Raw genomic sequence first — 15,076 nt, 5'->3', positions numbered from 1 at the left:
ATGTTTCCAGACAGCAGTCTGACAATATAAATCAAAATTTTAAAAGTGGCCTAGAAATGCCACATTTAGGAAGTTATCTTAAAAAAAAAAAAATGAATAAGACAAGTGTTCAGAGACATGTGGGTTCATTGCAGCAATGTTTACTATTGTAGAAAAGAAGAAATACCATATGCTTCCAAATGTGCTACATCCATACAATGGAATATTGTACAGTCACTAAAAATGATGAGCTCTGCCATGGTGACAGGAGGCAGGGTGTGGCTCCTGGAGGTCAGTAATGGGGACTAGGTGGGAGGCCCGGCAGCTGGCTTTAGCCAGATGGATACAGCAGAAATGATGGAAGCTTTGGAGGAAGAGAGCTACGCGCTAGCTGTCTCTTCTGCCTCTGAAGCCGATTTTGACTCTGTGGTTGCATCTATTAAGGATATTATCAATGAGGATGCCGAGTTCCAGGTCCTGCAGAGAAATTTCATGGACAAGTACTACCAGGAGTTTGAAGATACAGAAGAGAATAAACTCACTTACATGCCAATTTTTAACAAATACCTTTCTTTGGTAGAAAAGTATATTAAAGAACAGCTGCTGTAGCAGATGCCAGGATTCGACATGACAATTTTCACAACAACGTTAAAGCACCATAAAGATGAAGAGGCTGACGACATATTTGACATGCTGCTCGCATTTAGAGACTTTCTGGCGTTTAAAGAATAAAGAAGCTGTCACCACTGGCAGAAAACCACTAGATGTTTCTAGACTACAGAGCAGAAAAAGAAGGCCGAGGACTGGACGTAAGCAATGATTTAGTGGCGACTTCATTGTCCAAGTCACCTTCTGTGCCCGCTTCCCAGAACAGTTTACGACACTAACCTCCAGGCTATGGAAGCCTCTGGGCATAATGAACTAATTAGGCTGGGAGAGGTGCCCGCTTGTGATGACAGGACAATATCTCTTGGAAAGAATGCAACTTTTTATTAATGTTAGTTATTGATGAGTTGAAAAGATAATTCCCTGACTCTCCCGGGACTTTTGCTTTTCCTGAATCACCTTCTTGTATTCACTAACCCCTTTTACTCCTGCCAAAGGAGACACCTCTCTCAGGTGCTTCTGAGGATAAGACTGCCCTGGGGCAAGACTGTGTCTAGCATCCAGCCCAGAAGGCCCTTCCCCTAGCATACAGGCTTACTGTGTCAACAAAGTGGAATAACTGCCATCACAAACTCTCCTTGTCTCAAATACCACAAACAGGTCCTGTTTTGAGGCCCTTCTTTTTTTAAGAGTTTCAGTGCTTCAAAACAAGTGGCCCACCTGTGTGGAGTTTCAGACTATTTGGGGAGTGCTTGTCTAGGGTGCTAAAACAGCTGCCCCTGTCCTCAGATTTCTGAAACTCCTATTTTCTGTCCGCCATTATGGGAAAATTTGAACTAGTCTTGGCTGTGGCAACGAACTAAAAAAGATGTCCTCTCCTCGAAAACTGCATGTGAAAATCGACTCCTGGTCTTGAGTGTGCAGTTCCTTCACCTTTGTCTCCTAGCCCTAATGTGGTCCCACTGTTTCAAGAGAATCTTCTTTTTTCTTTAGAACCATTTTTGGGGAAAAAAAAAAAATGTGTATCGACGACTACTCAGGCTCATCTAGTAGATTTAATTATGGGATTTCTATGATCGCCCCCTTAAAGATCTAAGTATTAAATGCTTGTACTTTCTAGTTGTTAGTGCTATGAAAGCAAAAACACTTTCTCCATTGAAGTTACTACATTGATGGATGCCAATGAATATATGCTATCTGCTGGAAATAGACTAAAAGGTATCCTTTTCTTATAGCATATTAAGGTGTTTATGTGGGTTTAAAATCCTTTTTTTTTTATAAATCAGATAGGTTTTGGTTGGAGCATGGGTGTGTTTGGTAAAAATGTAATTCTACAAGCTCTGCACTTCCAACTCTCTATTCTTCTTGTCCAAAGGGCGTTCTGCCGGTCTAAGTCTGCCTCAGTAAGGCAGGGTGGTAAGGTCTCTAATGGTTCTCTGGCTTTGGCTGAGTACAGTGTTCATAGAGCATTACTGACTAGAAAGCATGTATGTCACACCACTAGAAAAAAGGGAGAAAAATAGTAGTTTCATTCCCAATGTGTACCTTTGATTTTTTTTAAGTAAAAATAGGAATCTGCACTGATAAAGAAAATGATAGTTTCCATCTATATTTGTGGTTACAGAAAGATGTTATTTGGTAAATTTCTTTCCAGCTAGACCGTAAATTCTATGAGGGCAGAGACTGTATGTCTTCTTCACTCTACTCTTGAGCTGGGCAGTGGCCTTGAATATGGTAAGCACCGGATCTAGTTGTTGAATGAATAAATGGATAAACCCCACAGTAGATTTAATAAAAAATCAGGTTATAAACCAGTATGTATTGTAAGATCCTACTCTATAAAATATATTTACATTTACCTATCTACATATATGTACATATGTGTGCGCAAACGCATACACATCAGAAAATGTCACGGGGTGGTGAAGTTATAAATGATCTTTTTTTTAACTTTGCTACATTGTATGCTATAAGTAGGTATTGCTTTTATAACAAAGGGGAAGATCTTTAAAAGGAGAAGGAAGAGAGTGAAGGATAAAGAATAAAAGATAAAGGATGGAGAATAAAGAAGCTGTCACCACTGGCAGATGAACTGTTTAATCCTAAAGACATAGCTGATAGGATTTTAAGTGTCAATTGGGAAGGCTCCTGTCGCCCCTTTGACCATTCTAATAGGTAAAATACCTACTCTACATACTGCAACTGCCTTCAAACGCAAAGAGCTGCCCCAGTTGTATCTTCAAATAGGAGATGCATTTGAGGAACTCCTCGAGGCTCAGAAAGCTCAAGATTTCCAACCTCCCGTTATCTAGAAATATTCCTCCCCAGCTTCTAGCCTGGCCTCAGACATGATGCCCACACCCTGGAAGCTTCCCTGCTCTACTCACTGGCACATGGGTTAGTCCCAGCCTGTGTCCAGAACATAGAACGTGGTTGTTAGTCTAGAATTCTCCTGGGATTTGGTCTGGATATCTCCCCCATAGCCTGGCCCTTCCTCCATGTTGCCCAGACTCCCCTTCCCAGACCTGTTCTAGGCTTCTTCTCTAATATGCTTTGATTGACCCCCTCTCCCAACTCCAATATCCTTCCGTCTTTCATTGCCTCCCTCAGCAGCCCACTCAACCATTTCTCCTAGCAAGAATTCACAAGGGTGTCCTAGGCTCTCACTGTCGACTTTCAGCTCCATCTTACCTTGGAGTGTGATCATCCCATCTTCCTTTCAAGCTGAGGAAAAGGGGTAAGATGTCCTGCTCTCCTTATTCATTTCTATTCTTCCTTTCAGTTCACCACTAAACTTTTGCTGAGTGCCCCCACACCCTCTGCTGAGCCCTGAGACGGCACTCCAAACCAAGCTTTCCACACATGGAACAGATGGATAAAGAAACGAAGCAGCCATCCCCAAACCCTGACGCTTCAGTCTGATGAGAAGCTGGGTTAACCCAGGACAGTCAGCCTCTTCCCAGTAAGTCAGGCAACACATGGAGCAGAGCACCTGAGGATTGGTGGTGTTTCTTATGTCTCTAAAAGCCTGATAATAACAGCAATCCAGAACAGCCTGCCCTGCTCCCAAAGTTCCCAGAGCTGTGCCAAGCATAAATGGGGAAAGGGGCCACCTTCTGCCTATAGGCCTTGAAAAGATGAGCTAGGATGTAGTGAACACTCAAGGGAAGGAACTTTAAAACGTTTCCTTCTCCAAGTCCCAAGCCCAGGGCTGCTCTATTTTGGAAATCAGATTGGGTGAGCTTAGGCAGTTAAATCGAACTCAGGAATACGAGGCCAGGTCCTGGCGCTTTCTTTGGATAATTAGACAAAGGTCATTAGTCCAGCTCTGATCTGACTTCTAGAGAGTGATGATGATCTACCATGACTTATAAACCTTTCTCAGTGTCTTATTACCCCTGTCTTCCCTGGGTTTGGGTTTCAGCTTTCTGAGAACAGCTGAAAAATATCAGTGAAAGATCAGGCATGCATGCATCTTCTCCATTTTACATTCTTCTGGAGTGAGCTTCACTAGAATAGCCCTCCTACCCTCTCTCTTACCTGATTAGTGAGTTTGGAAGAAAGAACGGGGCTTGCATAGCTCTGCTCCTCCGTCTCTTAGAATCTTGTTGTCCATAACAAGATTATGTTCCACTCTTCTATCTACCATGAGGGGTCTGACCCCATAGGAAAAATGGCCCTATGCTGCTTCTGCCCAGATGAGAAATCTGATTTAGTCCTGATGTCCTGTAATAGGAATCCCATTCCAACAAAGCATTAGCCACATTCTTCAATATCTGTTTTGTTGGTAATAAAGGTAATAATTGGTTCTTCATTTGCTCATTCTTTTGTCTTATTTTTTAACTGGCTTAGAACCTGGTCAGGAAAAAGAGTGGATTATGTACTGACCCCTGTAGGCCCCAGGAGCTATATTTGTAGAAAAAGAATTTGCTCTGTGTCTGCCTGGCATGGGGATAGAGCAAAGGAGTCAAAGTCCCAGCGGAATGTATTCCCTCGATGAACTGTATAAACCCTCTTCCTCCAAGACTTGATCACAGGGGCCTGCTCAGAAGCAGGAGGATAAATGAGAAGACTTCTTTGGTAGTGGTGGTGGAGGAGTGGAGTGGAGCCCACTTAAGCAACATAAATACTCTTGGGCAGACCTAAATCAAGAAACCCAACCGAATGGATAAAGGAGAAGCCAAGACTACCCAGTGTTCTTTATACCCATTGCTGAACATCTGGAAGATCACCATCCACACCCAGTTTCCCTCTACCCTTAGGTCTTGATTTATTCTGTGACTCCATGAATGAAAGCCAAACACTGGAATGTGAGATACAGTGCAATTTATTGAGAAAAGAAAGTGCAGCATAATCATCACCAGAGGATCCACAGCTCAGGGAACTAAAGCAACAGAGGTCAGAATATGCTCCCCAGATGTGGAGAGGGCACCCTGGGAATCAACAGTCTGGAAACCTTGACCATCCAAGCCTCTAGCACTGGCTCCGGATCACTGCCCTCCTCGGGCAGGGCTGAAACACACCAGCTCAGATCATACACTCCCCAGTGAGAGAGGGAGATGGGCCAGAGTGGGAACAGGCCAGTCTGGGAAGGTGCACATTGGTTTGAGCTCAGGTGTTGCTGTCCAAAGTCAGGAGCCATCACAAGGGCACATCTAGGGGCATCATCATCCCAGACTAGCAACTAGACCTCCCTGGTCTGGAAGACATCTTGGGGATGGAGCAGCAAGGAAGAAGTTCAGCGCCTTCTCTAGGGAACTGGAGGAAAAGCAAAGTTGAAGCTGGCGTCCGTTGATGCCAAGCAGAGAGTGGGAAGTGCTGTTGCAGGATGAGAGGGAAGCAGGCGAGCATGGAGATTTGGCCCTGGAAAATCACTTGGAGCTGTGCTGGCTCGAGCTGGTGGTCTGGGAGAAGCGGATATTGGCGTTGCCTCCACTGCCAGACTTGTAGCCACTGCCTCCAAAGGACTGGATGCCGCCAGAGTTGGAGCCAGTTCCACTCTGGCTCACAGAACTACTGCTTCCACTGACAAGCCTGCTCCCACTGCTGCCACTCTGGTAGCCCCCAGTGCTGCCACCGCTCACACTACCATAGCTACTGCTGTCACCGCTTATGCCTCTGTTGCCACCACTGCTGCCTCTGCTGGTGCTGGTGCTGCTGCTGCCTCTGTAGCCACCACTGCTGTCTCTGCTGATGCTGGTGCTGCCGCTGCCTCTGTAGCCACCACTGCTGCTGCCACTGAACCCTCCTCCACGGCTTCCACCAGAGCTGCTGCTTGAGCTGGTGACATTGCTGACCACCGCTACAGGAGAACAGGAACTCTATTCAGGCTGACGGCCTAGGTCTACATCCCAGTCCCACCCTGCTTGGCTGTGTGACTTAGAGAAAGAGACCCAACTTTTCTGAGTCCACGGTTGGTAAACAAGAGTGAGCCTGGCACTCTGGTACCCTTTTTGAAGAACAAGAGCCAGTAGTATCCACAGAAATTTCTGGTTCTCCAATCTAGGGAACTCTCTAAGACCATAGGGGCTTTAGCTTTGGCCTGAGAGTTTGCCAGCTTACACCAGGGACAGAGAGGGTGCGGCCATGGCCTGAAAGCCTAAATACCATTTCATGGTTTGGCCCCCTTGCATTGGTCAAGCTCTCTTTCCCAAAGGTCAGTCAGGGAGAATGTTTCTAGTTCCAATTTTTACAACCCAGGGGGAAGGTTTTTGAAGGGCTACTTACAAATGCACACAGCACTCTGACATTCTCCAGACATTCTAAAAAAGAAAAGAGAGATGTATTATTTCTTCAATGAGTTATTAGCTGAAGAGCTGAGGGTCTATAACTTTGGGAGCCACATTCTCCCATTTGCCTAACAAGAGGTCAAGTTCTCAGAGGAATAAAGGCTATTCCAACTCTGTTTCCTTGACCAGATCTCCCCAGAAAAGGGGGATGCTTCAAAAGGATGAGATGTCCAGAAGCTACCTACCACACTCCATCTCTCATCTTCTTGCCCTTAGTTCTCAAGATTATCTGTTGCAGGCAAATCCCACTTGATTAGCCCTCATCCTCACCTCTCCTCCTCTGCTGAGACGGACTTCCCACCTTAGCATGCCCTTCCCCTCCTCCTCCACCCAGCCCTGCCTTTTTTATTTCTGACTTCTCTCTTCCAGCAAGCCTTCCCCAGTGAGCCCTCCTGGGATAGTGTTAGCGGTGGTGGTGGTGATGATTGTTCAAGGTGGGTAAAATGTGAAAGGAGCTGACACGTAATACGTGATGAATTTGAAAATGTCCTGCCCACACTGCCCATCTTCCTAGGCCTCGTTCTTGTCCATGGAACAGGAATGTTCACATATCTGAGCAGACATGGAATGTGTCTGCACATCTTACCAGTGTGGGCACCAGGTGTCAATCACTCCCTCCTCATCCCGCAACTCCCAAGACACATCGCACCATCTTCATTCTCACTCCTTTTCATAGAAACTCATAAGAAATCTCTACATTTTTTTCTCACACTTTAGTTCTGCTCCCTCCATCAGATTGGGAGCTGCATAAAGACAGGAGCTATGAACATGGTCAGCATGGAGCAGCAAGTCAGCAGAAAGAGCTCCCGATTCTCGACACACCTTTGGCATTTGATATCCATTCACTAACCCCTTACCTGCCGTTTGATGTTATGTTATTTTTCCAGAGTATGTATCAGCTGTCTCACTATATGGACTCAGGCTTGGGTAGGTGATTGAAGAACTATCTATACTAAGCTGTCTAATGTGATAACCACTAGCCACATGAAGCTTTTTAAATTTATTAAAATTAAATTAAATGTAAAACTCAGTTCTTCAGTTGCACTTGCCACATTTCAAGTTCTCAAGTGGCTAATGGCTATTGTATTGGACAGCACAGATCTAGTACGTTTTTGTCATCTCAGAAAGTTCCAGTGAACAGTACTATAATTTTTGTCACAACCACAAAGCACTTTTTCTTATACATGGCACGTGGTAAGGCTCAACAGATGTACATAATACAATATTGATGTTCATGGTAAATTGGAGTGTTGGTTTATCTCAATTGACAAAAACAATGGGACTTGAATCCTGAATGCTGTCATTCAGGAGATTCTTTGCGCTTTGTCTAAATTGTCCTCTTCTTATCATTTTGCCCTCTTTCTTCATTACCAAAGTTTAGTCTAAAATTATATCCAGAGAATGCTGACCCTATGGCCCCTCACCTGCACTCCTCGCCCTCCAGCAGCTTGCGGTAGGTGGCGATCTCGATGTCCAGGGCCAGCTTGACATTCATCAGCTCCTGGTAGTCACGCAGCAGCCGGGCCAGATCATCCTTGGCCTTCTGTAGGGCAGCCTTCAAGCCTTCGAGCTTGGCATTGGCGTCCTTGAGGGCCACCTCCCCACGCTGCTCAGCTTCAGCAATGGATGCCTGAAGGTTGGCATTCTGGGGCCGGGGGAGGTAAGAAACCGATTAGCATTACAACCAGGAAATAAACAGCTGATCTTTCCAGAGAGGAGATCTCTTCTCCATCCAGCATCCCTCCCTTCCCTTTCTTAGAAATCCAATAGAGCATGCTTAGAAAAACAGAAGTTAGTTTTGCCAGTGGTTCATTCATTGTTGGTCCATTGAAATTAACGTATGTCTCATCAAGAAAAGGAACACTAATTTGCTGGTAAAGGTAGTAGTGATCTGTAAGTGGTTCTTTTTTGTAAGACTGTTTAAAAACTCTCTTTCCTAATCACTTCATTCCAGTGATACAACGTAGCCATTAAGGTTATGTGAAATATGTGACTAATAGCTCACCCAGGGCAGATCCTACTGAGAGCTGAGTGTTTAAGGCCACCCCTACCTATAGTTGCAAGATTTGCTAGGCAAACCAGAATAAGTAATCATCTCTCCACAGGGAGACTTCAAGAAGCCCAGTCTCCAGGAGGAATACCTGGGAGAACAAAGTGTCCCAGAGACCGTGCTATCCCACTTGTGACAGACACCATGAAACAACAGAGAAAGCATGAAGCGGAGACACAGCTGTCGCTTCTCCTTCTCCTTAAGGCCTGGAAGACCTCCAGGATCTCTCCATGAAGCCCAGACCCACCTGCTTCTTGATGCTCTCGATCTCAGCCCGCAGCCTCTGGATCATCCTGTTGAGCTCCATGATCTCACTCTTCGTGCTCTTCAGGTCATCCCCATGCCTGCCAGCAGTGTTCTGCAGCTCCCCAAGCTGACGGAAGAGAAACCAATCAACACTGTTTTGCGAAGAGTGGGAACATTCTTGATGAAGGGCAGCAGAACCTAAAACTAGAGTGTGAGAATAGGGTGAGGGCACCCACCTTGGTCTGGTACAGGGCCTCAGCTTCGGCCTTGCTCCTCTGGGCGATCTCCTCATACTGGGCCTTGACCTCAGCAATGATGCTGTCCAAGTCCAGGCAGCGGTTGTTGTCCATGGAGAGGACCACAGACGTGTCACTGACATGACTCTGCATCTGGGACAGCTCCTGTGGGGAACATGGATGGTCACCTTCACTATCTCCTGGCCTCAAGGAATGTTGGGAATTAATGTTGGGAATGTCCTATCAGCAGAGATACCCCAATGATGGAACTAGGAGTGAGATGGAAAAATAAGCTTGCATTTCAGGACTGGCTACAGTCTAAAAGATGCCGGACAGCAAAGCTAAAGGAAAAAGGAAATGCACAAATATAATCAGGTGTCAGCCTGAAAGTATCAGCCGGTGAGCATCCTGTGTGCGTTTCCATGGGACTGCAGCAGGGCGGAGTACTCTAAAGGAGTAGCCATGACACCAGTACAGGAGCAGGAGGGAAGGTGTAGAGCATAATGGGAAAGTAAAGAGGATAGAGAGGGACCCTGGCCCTGTGGACCAGGTCTGTGCAGGCTGGGGGAGCTAAATTAGATTTCCTGGGTAGGGTGGAGCTGAGCTCTGAGGCCCGTCACTGCTCTTGTGAGTGTTCCGCCACTTGACTGTCCCCTAAAGTTGCACTTGAGAAGCATGTTTGGGGAGATGCAGACAGGAAGGCTCTGGAGCTTGACAAACAAAGGAATCACCATCTCATAAAGGGTCCTCAAGAAGTTGAGTTCGTCGGTCAGGGTGTCCACCTTGGCCTGCAGCTCTACCTTGTTCATGTAGGCTGCATCCACGTCCTGGGGGGACAAGGGAGGAGGCAGTCAGAAACCCAAAAGAATGACTCTCTGCTCCCCTGCCACCCACACCTCTTCCTTAAATCTTCATCTCTCCTCTTTGACCGTCCTTCTAATTGTGACTTCTCACCCTCCCTTTTAAAAGAAAGGAAAAGTGTTTTTCTTTCTGTTAATTGCTTTGACCAATCAAATCTCAATGCTGTAATAAACTATAAAACACAGTAGCCAGACATGGAATAAGGATAGAAAAAGCACATTTACCTAATACATGATTTTAGTTATACAGTACCAAAAATCCAACCTCCTAAATAGAAATGAAGGTATTCTTCTCACTGCTTCATCTTTATGATAACTAGTTGAAACAAGTTACAAGTATTTATGAACTGTTATTATTAATAACATCCAGGTTCGTCTGTAGGCTGAAAACCCTGATCAATGCTTTACAAAAAGTTTTTCATTGTTAATTGACATTACTAATCAGTTCATCAGTCACCTTGTAAGATGTCATCCCTACCAGCAATGTACTTACTCAGAGCAGCTGTCCTCATCAAACACCTCATTTCCCTGTATGCAGCATAGGGTCACTGTGCCCAGAGCTGACTCTGCTCTCTCCATGGCGGCAGTGCCCAGAACCTTGACCTGCCTGTCCCAGCTCACTTACCTTCTTGAGTCCCACAAACTCATTCTCCGCCGCAGTGCGTTTGTTGATCTCATCTTCATACCTGAGACAGAAAGAGGCACACATTTAGACAGTGACATTTCAGAAGTAAAAAAAAAAAAGAGAGACTCTCAAGGACTTATACAGAATGTCCCCTCCTCGCTCAGAGACAGGACCTGGGCTCAGAAGTTCCTCACACTCAGTTTAATGCCATCTTGAAATTCTTAATAATTTTTAACAAGGGTCATGCATTTTCACTTTGCACTGAACCCCAAAAAGTATACAGCCAGTTCTGCCTAGAGGCCTTTCAGAGGACAGGCCACTTCCTCACTCTTCTCCCTCTAAGTCTCGATGGCAGGCTGAGGTATGGGCAGTCAGGGTTTGGGGAGGCTCCAAGGAGCCAGACCACTAGCCCGGCTGACAGACATCACAAAGCACACTGTGCAGATGAGAGGCCCAGACAGATATTTGCTCAGAGCCACTGTTTCTGTTTCTCTTTTCATTAATTAGAGTTGCTTTTGTAGAAATTTGGCGTAAGAGTGAACTCATGTCTTCTGAAGGCATCAAGGTTATGAGCTTTGTGCCTGTGAATGACTAAAATCTCCCACCAAGAGTTTGGATTTCAAGAAGGTCGAAGACCAGAATGATTCCAGGAGAAAAGAGGTTTTAGGCAATGGGAATATGAGTTGCCACTGGATTCCCAGAGCCTAGCAAGGAGCCTGCTACCTATGCGTGCCCACAAGATTTGTGCAGTTGAATTGGAATGGGGCCTTTCCAGAGCATGTGTGCCCAGCCCCGGTGGGTCCTGACCTTTGAGGATATCTGGAGCTCCCTCCCACATTGAGAGGTCCTGTTTACCTCTCACAGACCTCAGACGGTGTCCACTACAGCCCCAAACATGCAGGAGGTTGACAAAAGCTGCAGAAATGGGATTGGACTGGGCACACACAGAGTGCTGTACAAAGTGGGGCCTGGACAATCTGTCCGGAATCCCCAGGAGATCTTGGGCACTCAGAGTCCTAGTTGCTGCCCTATACCCACTGATTCAAAAATGAATAGGACTGGAGCACAGGAATGTGCATTTTTGACAAACTTCAAAGGGAATTCTAATGTATAGTAAAGTGTGGAGGTCTCTCCATCCTAAAAGGCTTCAAACTCTGGGAGGCCTTCTTGTTCGTCTGGGCTGATGTAGGAGGGAGCCTACTTGGAGACTGAAAAATACATCTTAATCAGCCACCTAGAAGTCTCAGTCCCCACCTTCTCCCAGCCTTCTGCTTGCTCATGCTTCCCTAGATAAATCTATCCAAGAGTATTGACTGAAGGTGTAGTTGGGAACAGTTAAAATCTCAAATTGGGGCCACGCCTCCCTGCTAATCCCCCAGGAAGTAAAAACTCCTCGGTCAGAGCCCTCACTTCTTTTTGAAGTCTTCTACCAGGCTTTGCATGTTCTTCAGCTCTCCTTCCAGATTCCCTCTCTCCCCCACAGCCGAATCCAGCTGCCTGCGTAGGAAGCTGATGTAGGATTCAAAGAAAGGCTCCAGGTTGTTGGGGCCCGAGCCAGAGCCTGTGGTCTGCTGCTGGAGCAGATTCCACTTGGTTTCCAGGACCTTGTTCTGCTGTTCCAGGAACCGCACCTGGCCAGAAAAGGAAGAAAAGGGGGTCAGCCTCTTGAATTGGGCAGGTGGGGCCACCCATCCCAAAGCGTAGAAATGTGAGACATGAACCCAGTTTTTCAAACTGCAATAACCTCTGGGGGTTTCGTTGTTGTTGTTTTGTTTGTTTGCTTTTTGGAATTTTGGAAGTTTGAGGATTTAGAAAAGGGAGAGCTAGAATATATTAAGTGCTTAGTCTATATCAATTTTTGCATATTCTGTCATTTAATCCTCACGACCACCTGTAAAGGAGGTGTTATTATCTGTATTTTGTAGATAAACTGAGGCTCAAAGAGCTTAATTAAGTGCCCAAAGTGATGTGGCTACTAAGTGACAAAGCTAGGAGTCAAACCACACACTACCCTAGTCTATTGGGATCTTTCAGAATAAAACTAAAGGAGGGCAGCATAAATAAAGTTATTTATCATTGTTTTTTAAGTGAAAACTTGTTCACCTCTGTACAGGCAGTAAAAACAGTCAACGAGATCTAACTTTCGCAATGTTGTTTCAAATTTTCCTTAGCTGTTTCCCCTCTCAGTTACTTGGCTTACAGCTGACTGAGGCTTAACTTGCCATCCCAGGCTCACATTCCAAACCCAGCACACCCTCTCCTGTCCCAGCATGGACCACTCGATTTGATAGCGGCTGAAGCACAGCACCATTCGGAAGGTTAAGTCAGTTGCCACTCATCATTGAGAGGCAGTCCCAAGATGTCTACTAGCGCAAGTTTGTTTACCAGCTAGTTTAGATTATCAAGCAATTGCTTTTCAAGAGCAAATAAACATTAGCTGAAACAATGTTACAACTAATGCCCTATTCTCAAAAAGAGCTAAGAGCATGTTTGGACCCTCGCCTCATTTTCTGACCTCCCATCCCTAGAAGGAAATCTGAACCCAGAATCATTTCCCCATTTCACAGCTGGAAAAACAGGGCCCAAAGACCAAGAGAGGCATGCTCACTATCCTGTAGGAGCCAAGGCAGAACCAGAACAAGAAGCCACACCCCTGTCTCTAAGCCTGGCAGATCACACTGGCATCTCTCTATACCAACCCCCCGAGTGGCCCAAACTCCCCGCAACACCTCTGGGCTTTTTTGTCCTCACCTTGTCGATAAAGGAGGCGAACTTGTTGTTGAGGGTCTTGATCTGCTCCCGCTCCTGGGCCTTGACCTGCCCAATCTGGGGGTCGATCTCCACATTGAGGGGCTGCAGGAGGCTCTGGTTGACAGTCACTTCCTGGATTCCCCCAGGGAAGCCACCAGACCCAAAGCCTCCAGGCCCACCAAAGCCACCTGGCCCTCCAAAGCCACCAACTCCACCAAAGCCACCAGCCCCTCCAAAGCCACCAGCCCCTCCAAAGCCACCTCCTATTCCTCTGCCACCACCAAAGCCACCACCAAAGCCACCTCCATAGCCACCTCCATAGCCACTGCCACAGCTGCTACGCCCTCCCCCAAAACCACCAGCCCGGGAGCCACCAGCCACACTGATGGAGATGCTCTTGTTGCCACCCAGGTTATAGAGACTGCGACTGCCAAAGCCACCTGCTCCGCTCCGGATCCCACAGGCCCCTCCACCTGCTCCCCCAGAGCGGGCCACACAGCTCATCCTGCTGCTGCCGGAGACGATGGCGGAGTGGCCAGAGAAGCCCTGGCTCCCGCCACTGAAGGACTTCTTGCAGACTTGTCTGTTCATGGTGAAAGAGCTTGGGGTTGAGCTAGCAAATCACTTAGCAAGAGCTGAGAAGGATGAAGGCAGAGGATGAGGACAACAGAGGAGACTGGCCTTTATATACCAAGGAGTTTAGCTTGGCAGAAGGAGAGGCCAGCAATTAGCTGAGAGTCATCTTGGGTTTGGTTTGCCTCCCAGGCAATAAGTTATTTCTATGTTCCCAACACACCTCAGAAATAATCCTCTGGACCAAAATGACTTTGCTTTCTTAGCTTAATCACCCAAACTTGCCTTAGTTGACAAAAGACTGGAGCTCTCCTCCCTCCCTTTGTATGATTTCCTCAAGGGTCTTAGGGAACTCAAACAGCACCTGATCCAGCAGGATGACTGGGTTTTAACATCAGGGAATTAGGAGCCACTGATCTCCATGACACAGGGGTGAGGACCAGACAACCTTTTCCAGGTGGGCTGGGTCATTTCCTGCAGTGCCAGTGACTTGTCATCTATGCCCATCTCTTCAGAGAAATATCCAGAGGAGGATTTGGGGTTGGGTGAGGGGAGATGAGAGGTACACTGTCCCCACAGGGTGCACTCGGGCACCACCTCAGCCAAAGACATCCATGTAAGCCAGCCTGCCATTTGAGCTGAAAAATGCTGCCCATGGGAAACAAAATTGAAGATAAAGTGTCTGACCTATGGGAAAAGTGAGGGTCATATATGAAGCAAACAAATATGAGGCTTGAGAAGAAGAAATGGACGTGGGCAAAGAGGAGTCTCTGACCAAGCCCCTCCACCACCATCCTAGACCAACAGCAGGGGATTTATGGATCCAAAAGCAACAGTGGACAGAATGTAGGCATCCTCCAGTTGGCTGATGAAGTCAGCTCAGAGAGCCCATTCATGTTAGGAGAAGAGTATGTGCTGTATCAGATCTGGCAGCCTTAGGATCTCCTATCTCCTTCACCATCTGGTCTGAGTTAAAGACCCCTCTCTGTTTTCCCACCATATCCTGTACTTTTCCCACGATGGCCATGACATAACGTATACGTCTGTATTTTTGTCAGTATCCCTCTAGGCCCTGAGCTCTTTGAAGGAAGGGATTGAATCCTACTCATTCTGAATCTCCAGCTTCTTGCATAGGGTCAGCACAACATAAACATGTGTTAACTTGGCTGATGACCAGTGGCTAAGAATATGAATATCTAGACTCAGGTCCCACCCCAGTCTTATGGAATGAAAATCTTCAGAGGAAAGGTTTGAGAATCTACATTTTTAACAAGCCCTCCATGTAATTCTTAAGACCAGGGAAGTTTGGGAAGCCCTAGTCTAGTATAGACTAAAGGCATCCCAGCTGGGGTGGGGAGTGG

General features: G+C 46.5%; 1 protein-coding gene and 1 pseudogene across 2 annotated transcripts; one reads left to right on the top strand and one right to left on the bottom strand.

The window, feature by feature from the left end:
• Positions 1 to 336: 336 nt before the first annotated feature.
• LOC102879700 lies at positions 337 to 866 on the top strand (annotated as a pseudogene).
• A 4,590-nt stretch (positions 867 to 5,456) lies between these two features.
• On the bottom strand, positions 5,457 to 13,753 carry LOC102879454 (keratin, type II cytoskeletal 2 oral). 2 transcript variants are annotated; one of them, XM_006904554.1, is made up of 9 exons: positions 13,143 to 13,753; positions 11,802 to 12,022; positions 10,392 to 10,452; positions 9,638 to 9,733; positions 8,907 to 9,071; positions 8,672 to 8,797; positions 7,799 to 8,019; positions 6,313 to 6,347; positions 5,457 to 5,887 (listed from the first exon to the last, which is right to left on the bottom strand). In XM_006904554.1, the coding sequence occupies exons 1-9, from the start codon at positions 13,731 to 13,733 to the stop codon at positions 5,457 to 5,459; spliced, it is 1,947 nt and encodes a 648-aa protein (XP_006904616.1). In that variant the 5' UTR covers positions 13,734 to 13,753. The 2 variants fall into 2 exon arrangements, with proteins under 2 accessions (XP_006904616.1, XP_024901420.1); XM_025045652.1 differs by lacking the exons at positions 5,457 to 5,887; positions 6,313 to 6,347 and having other exon boundaries at positions 7,795 to 8,019; positions 13,143 to 13,309; positions 13,400 to 13,733.
• Positions 13,754 to 15,076: the final 1,323 nt, after the last annotated feature.

The sequence above is a fragment of the Pteropus alecto genome, unplaced genomic scaffold, assembly GCF_000325575.1.
Source record: "Pteropus alecto unplaced genomic scaffold, ASM32557v1 scaffold220, whole genome shotgun sequence".
NCBI lineage: Eukaryota > Metazoa > Chordata > Mammalia > Chiroptera > Pteropodidae > Pteropus > Pteropus alecto.
Note: the sequence above shows the minus strand (reverse complement) of the source record. Positions and strands in the feature narration are given on the sequence as shown.

Bases quoted from the DNA above. Each gene is read 5' to 3' on its own strand.
- LOC102879454 (XM_006904554.1), bottom strand. From the start codon at position 13,733: ATGAACAGACAAGTCTGCAAGAAGTCCTTCAGTGGCGGGAGCCAGGGC. The intron at 12,023-13,142 runs GTGAGGACAAAA...TTTTCTGGCCAG, and splicing joins TCGCCTCCTTTATCGACAAG to GTGCGGTTCCTGGAACAGCA. The intron at 5,888-6,312 runs GTAAGTAGCCCT...GTTCTCCTGTAG, and splicing joins TCAGAGTGCTGTGTGCATTT to CGGTGGTCAGCAATGTCACC.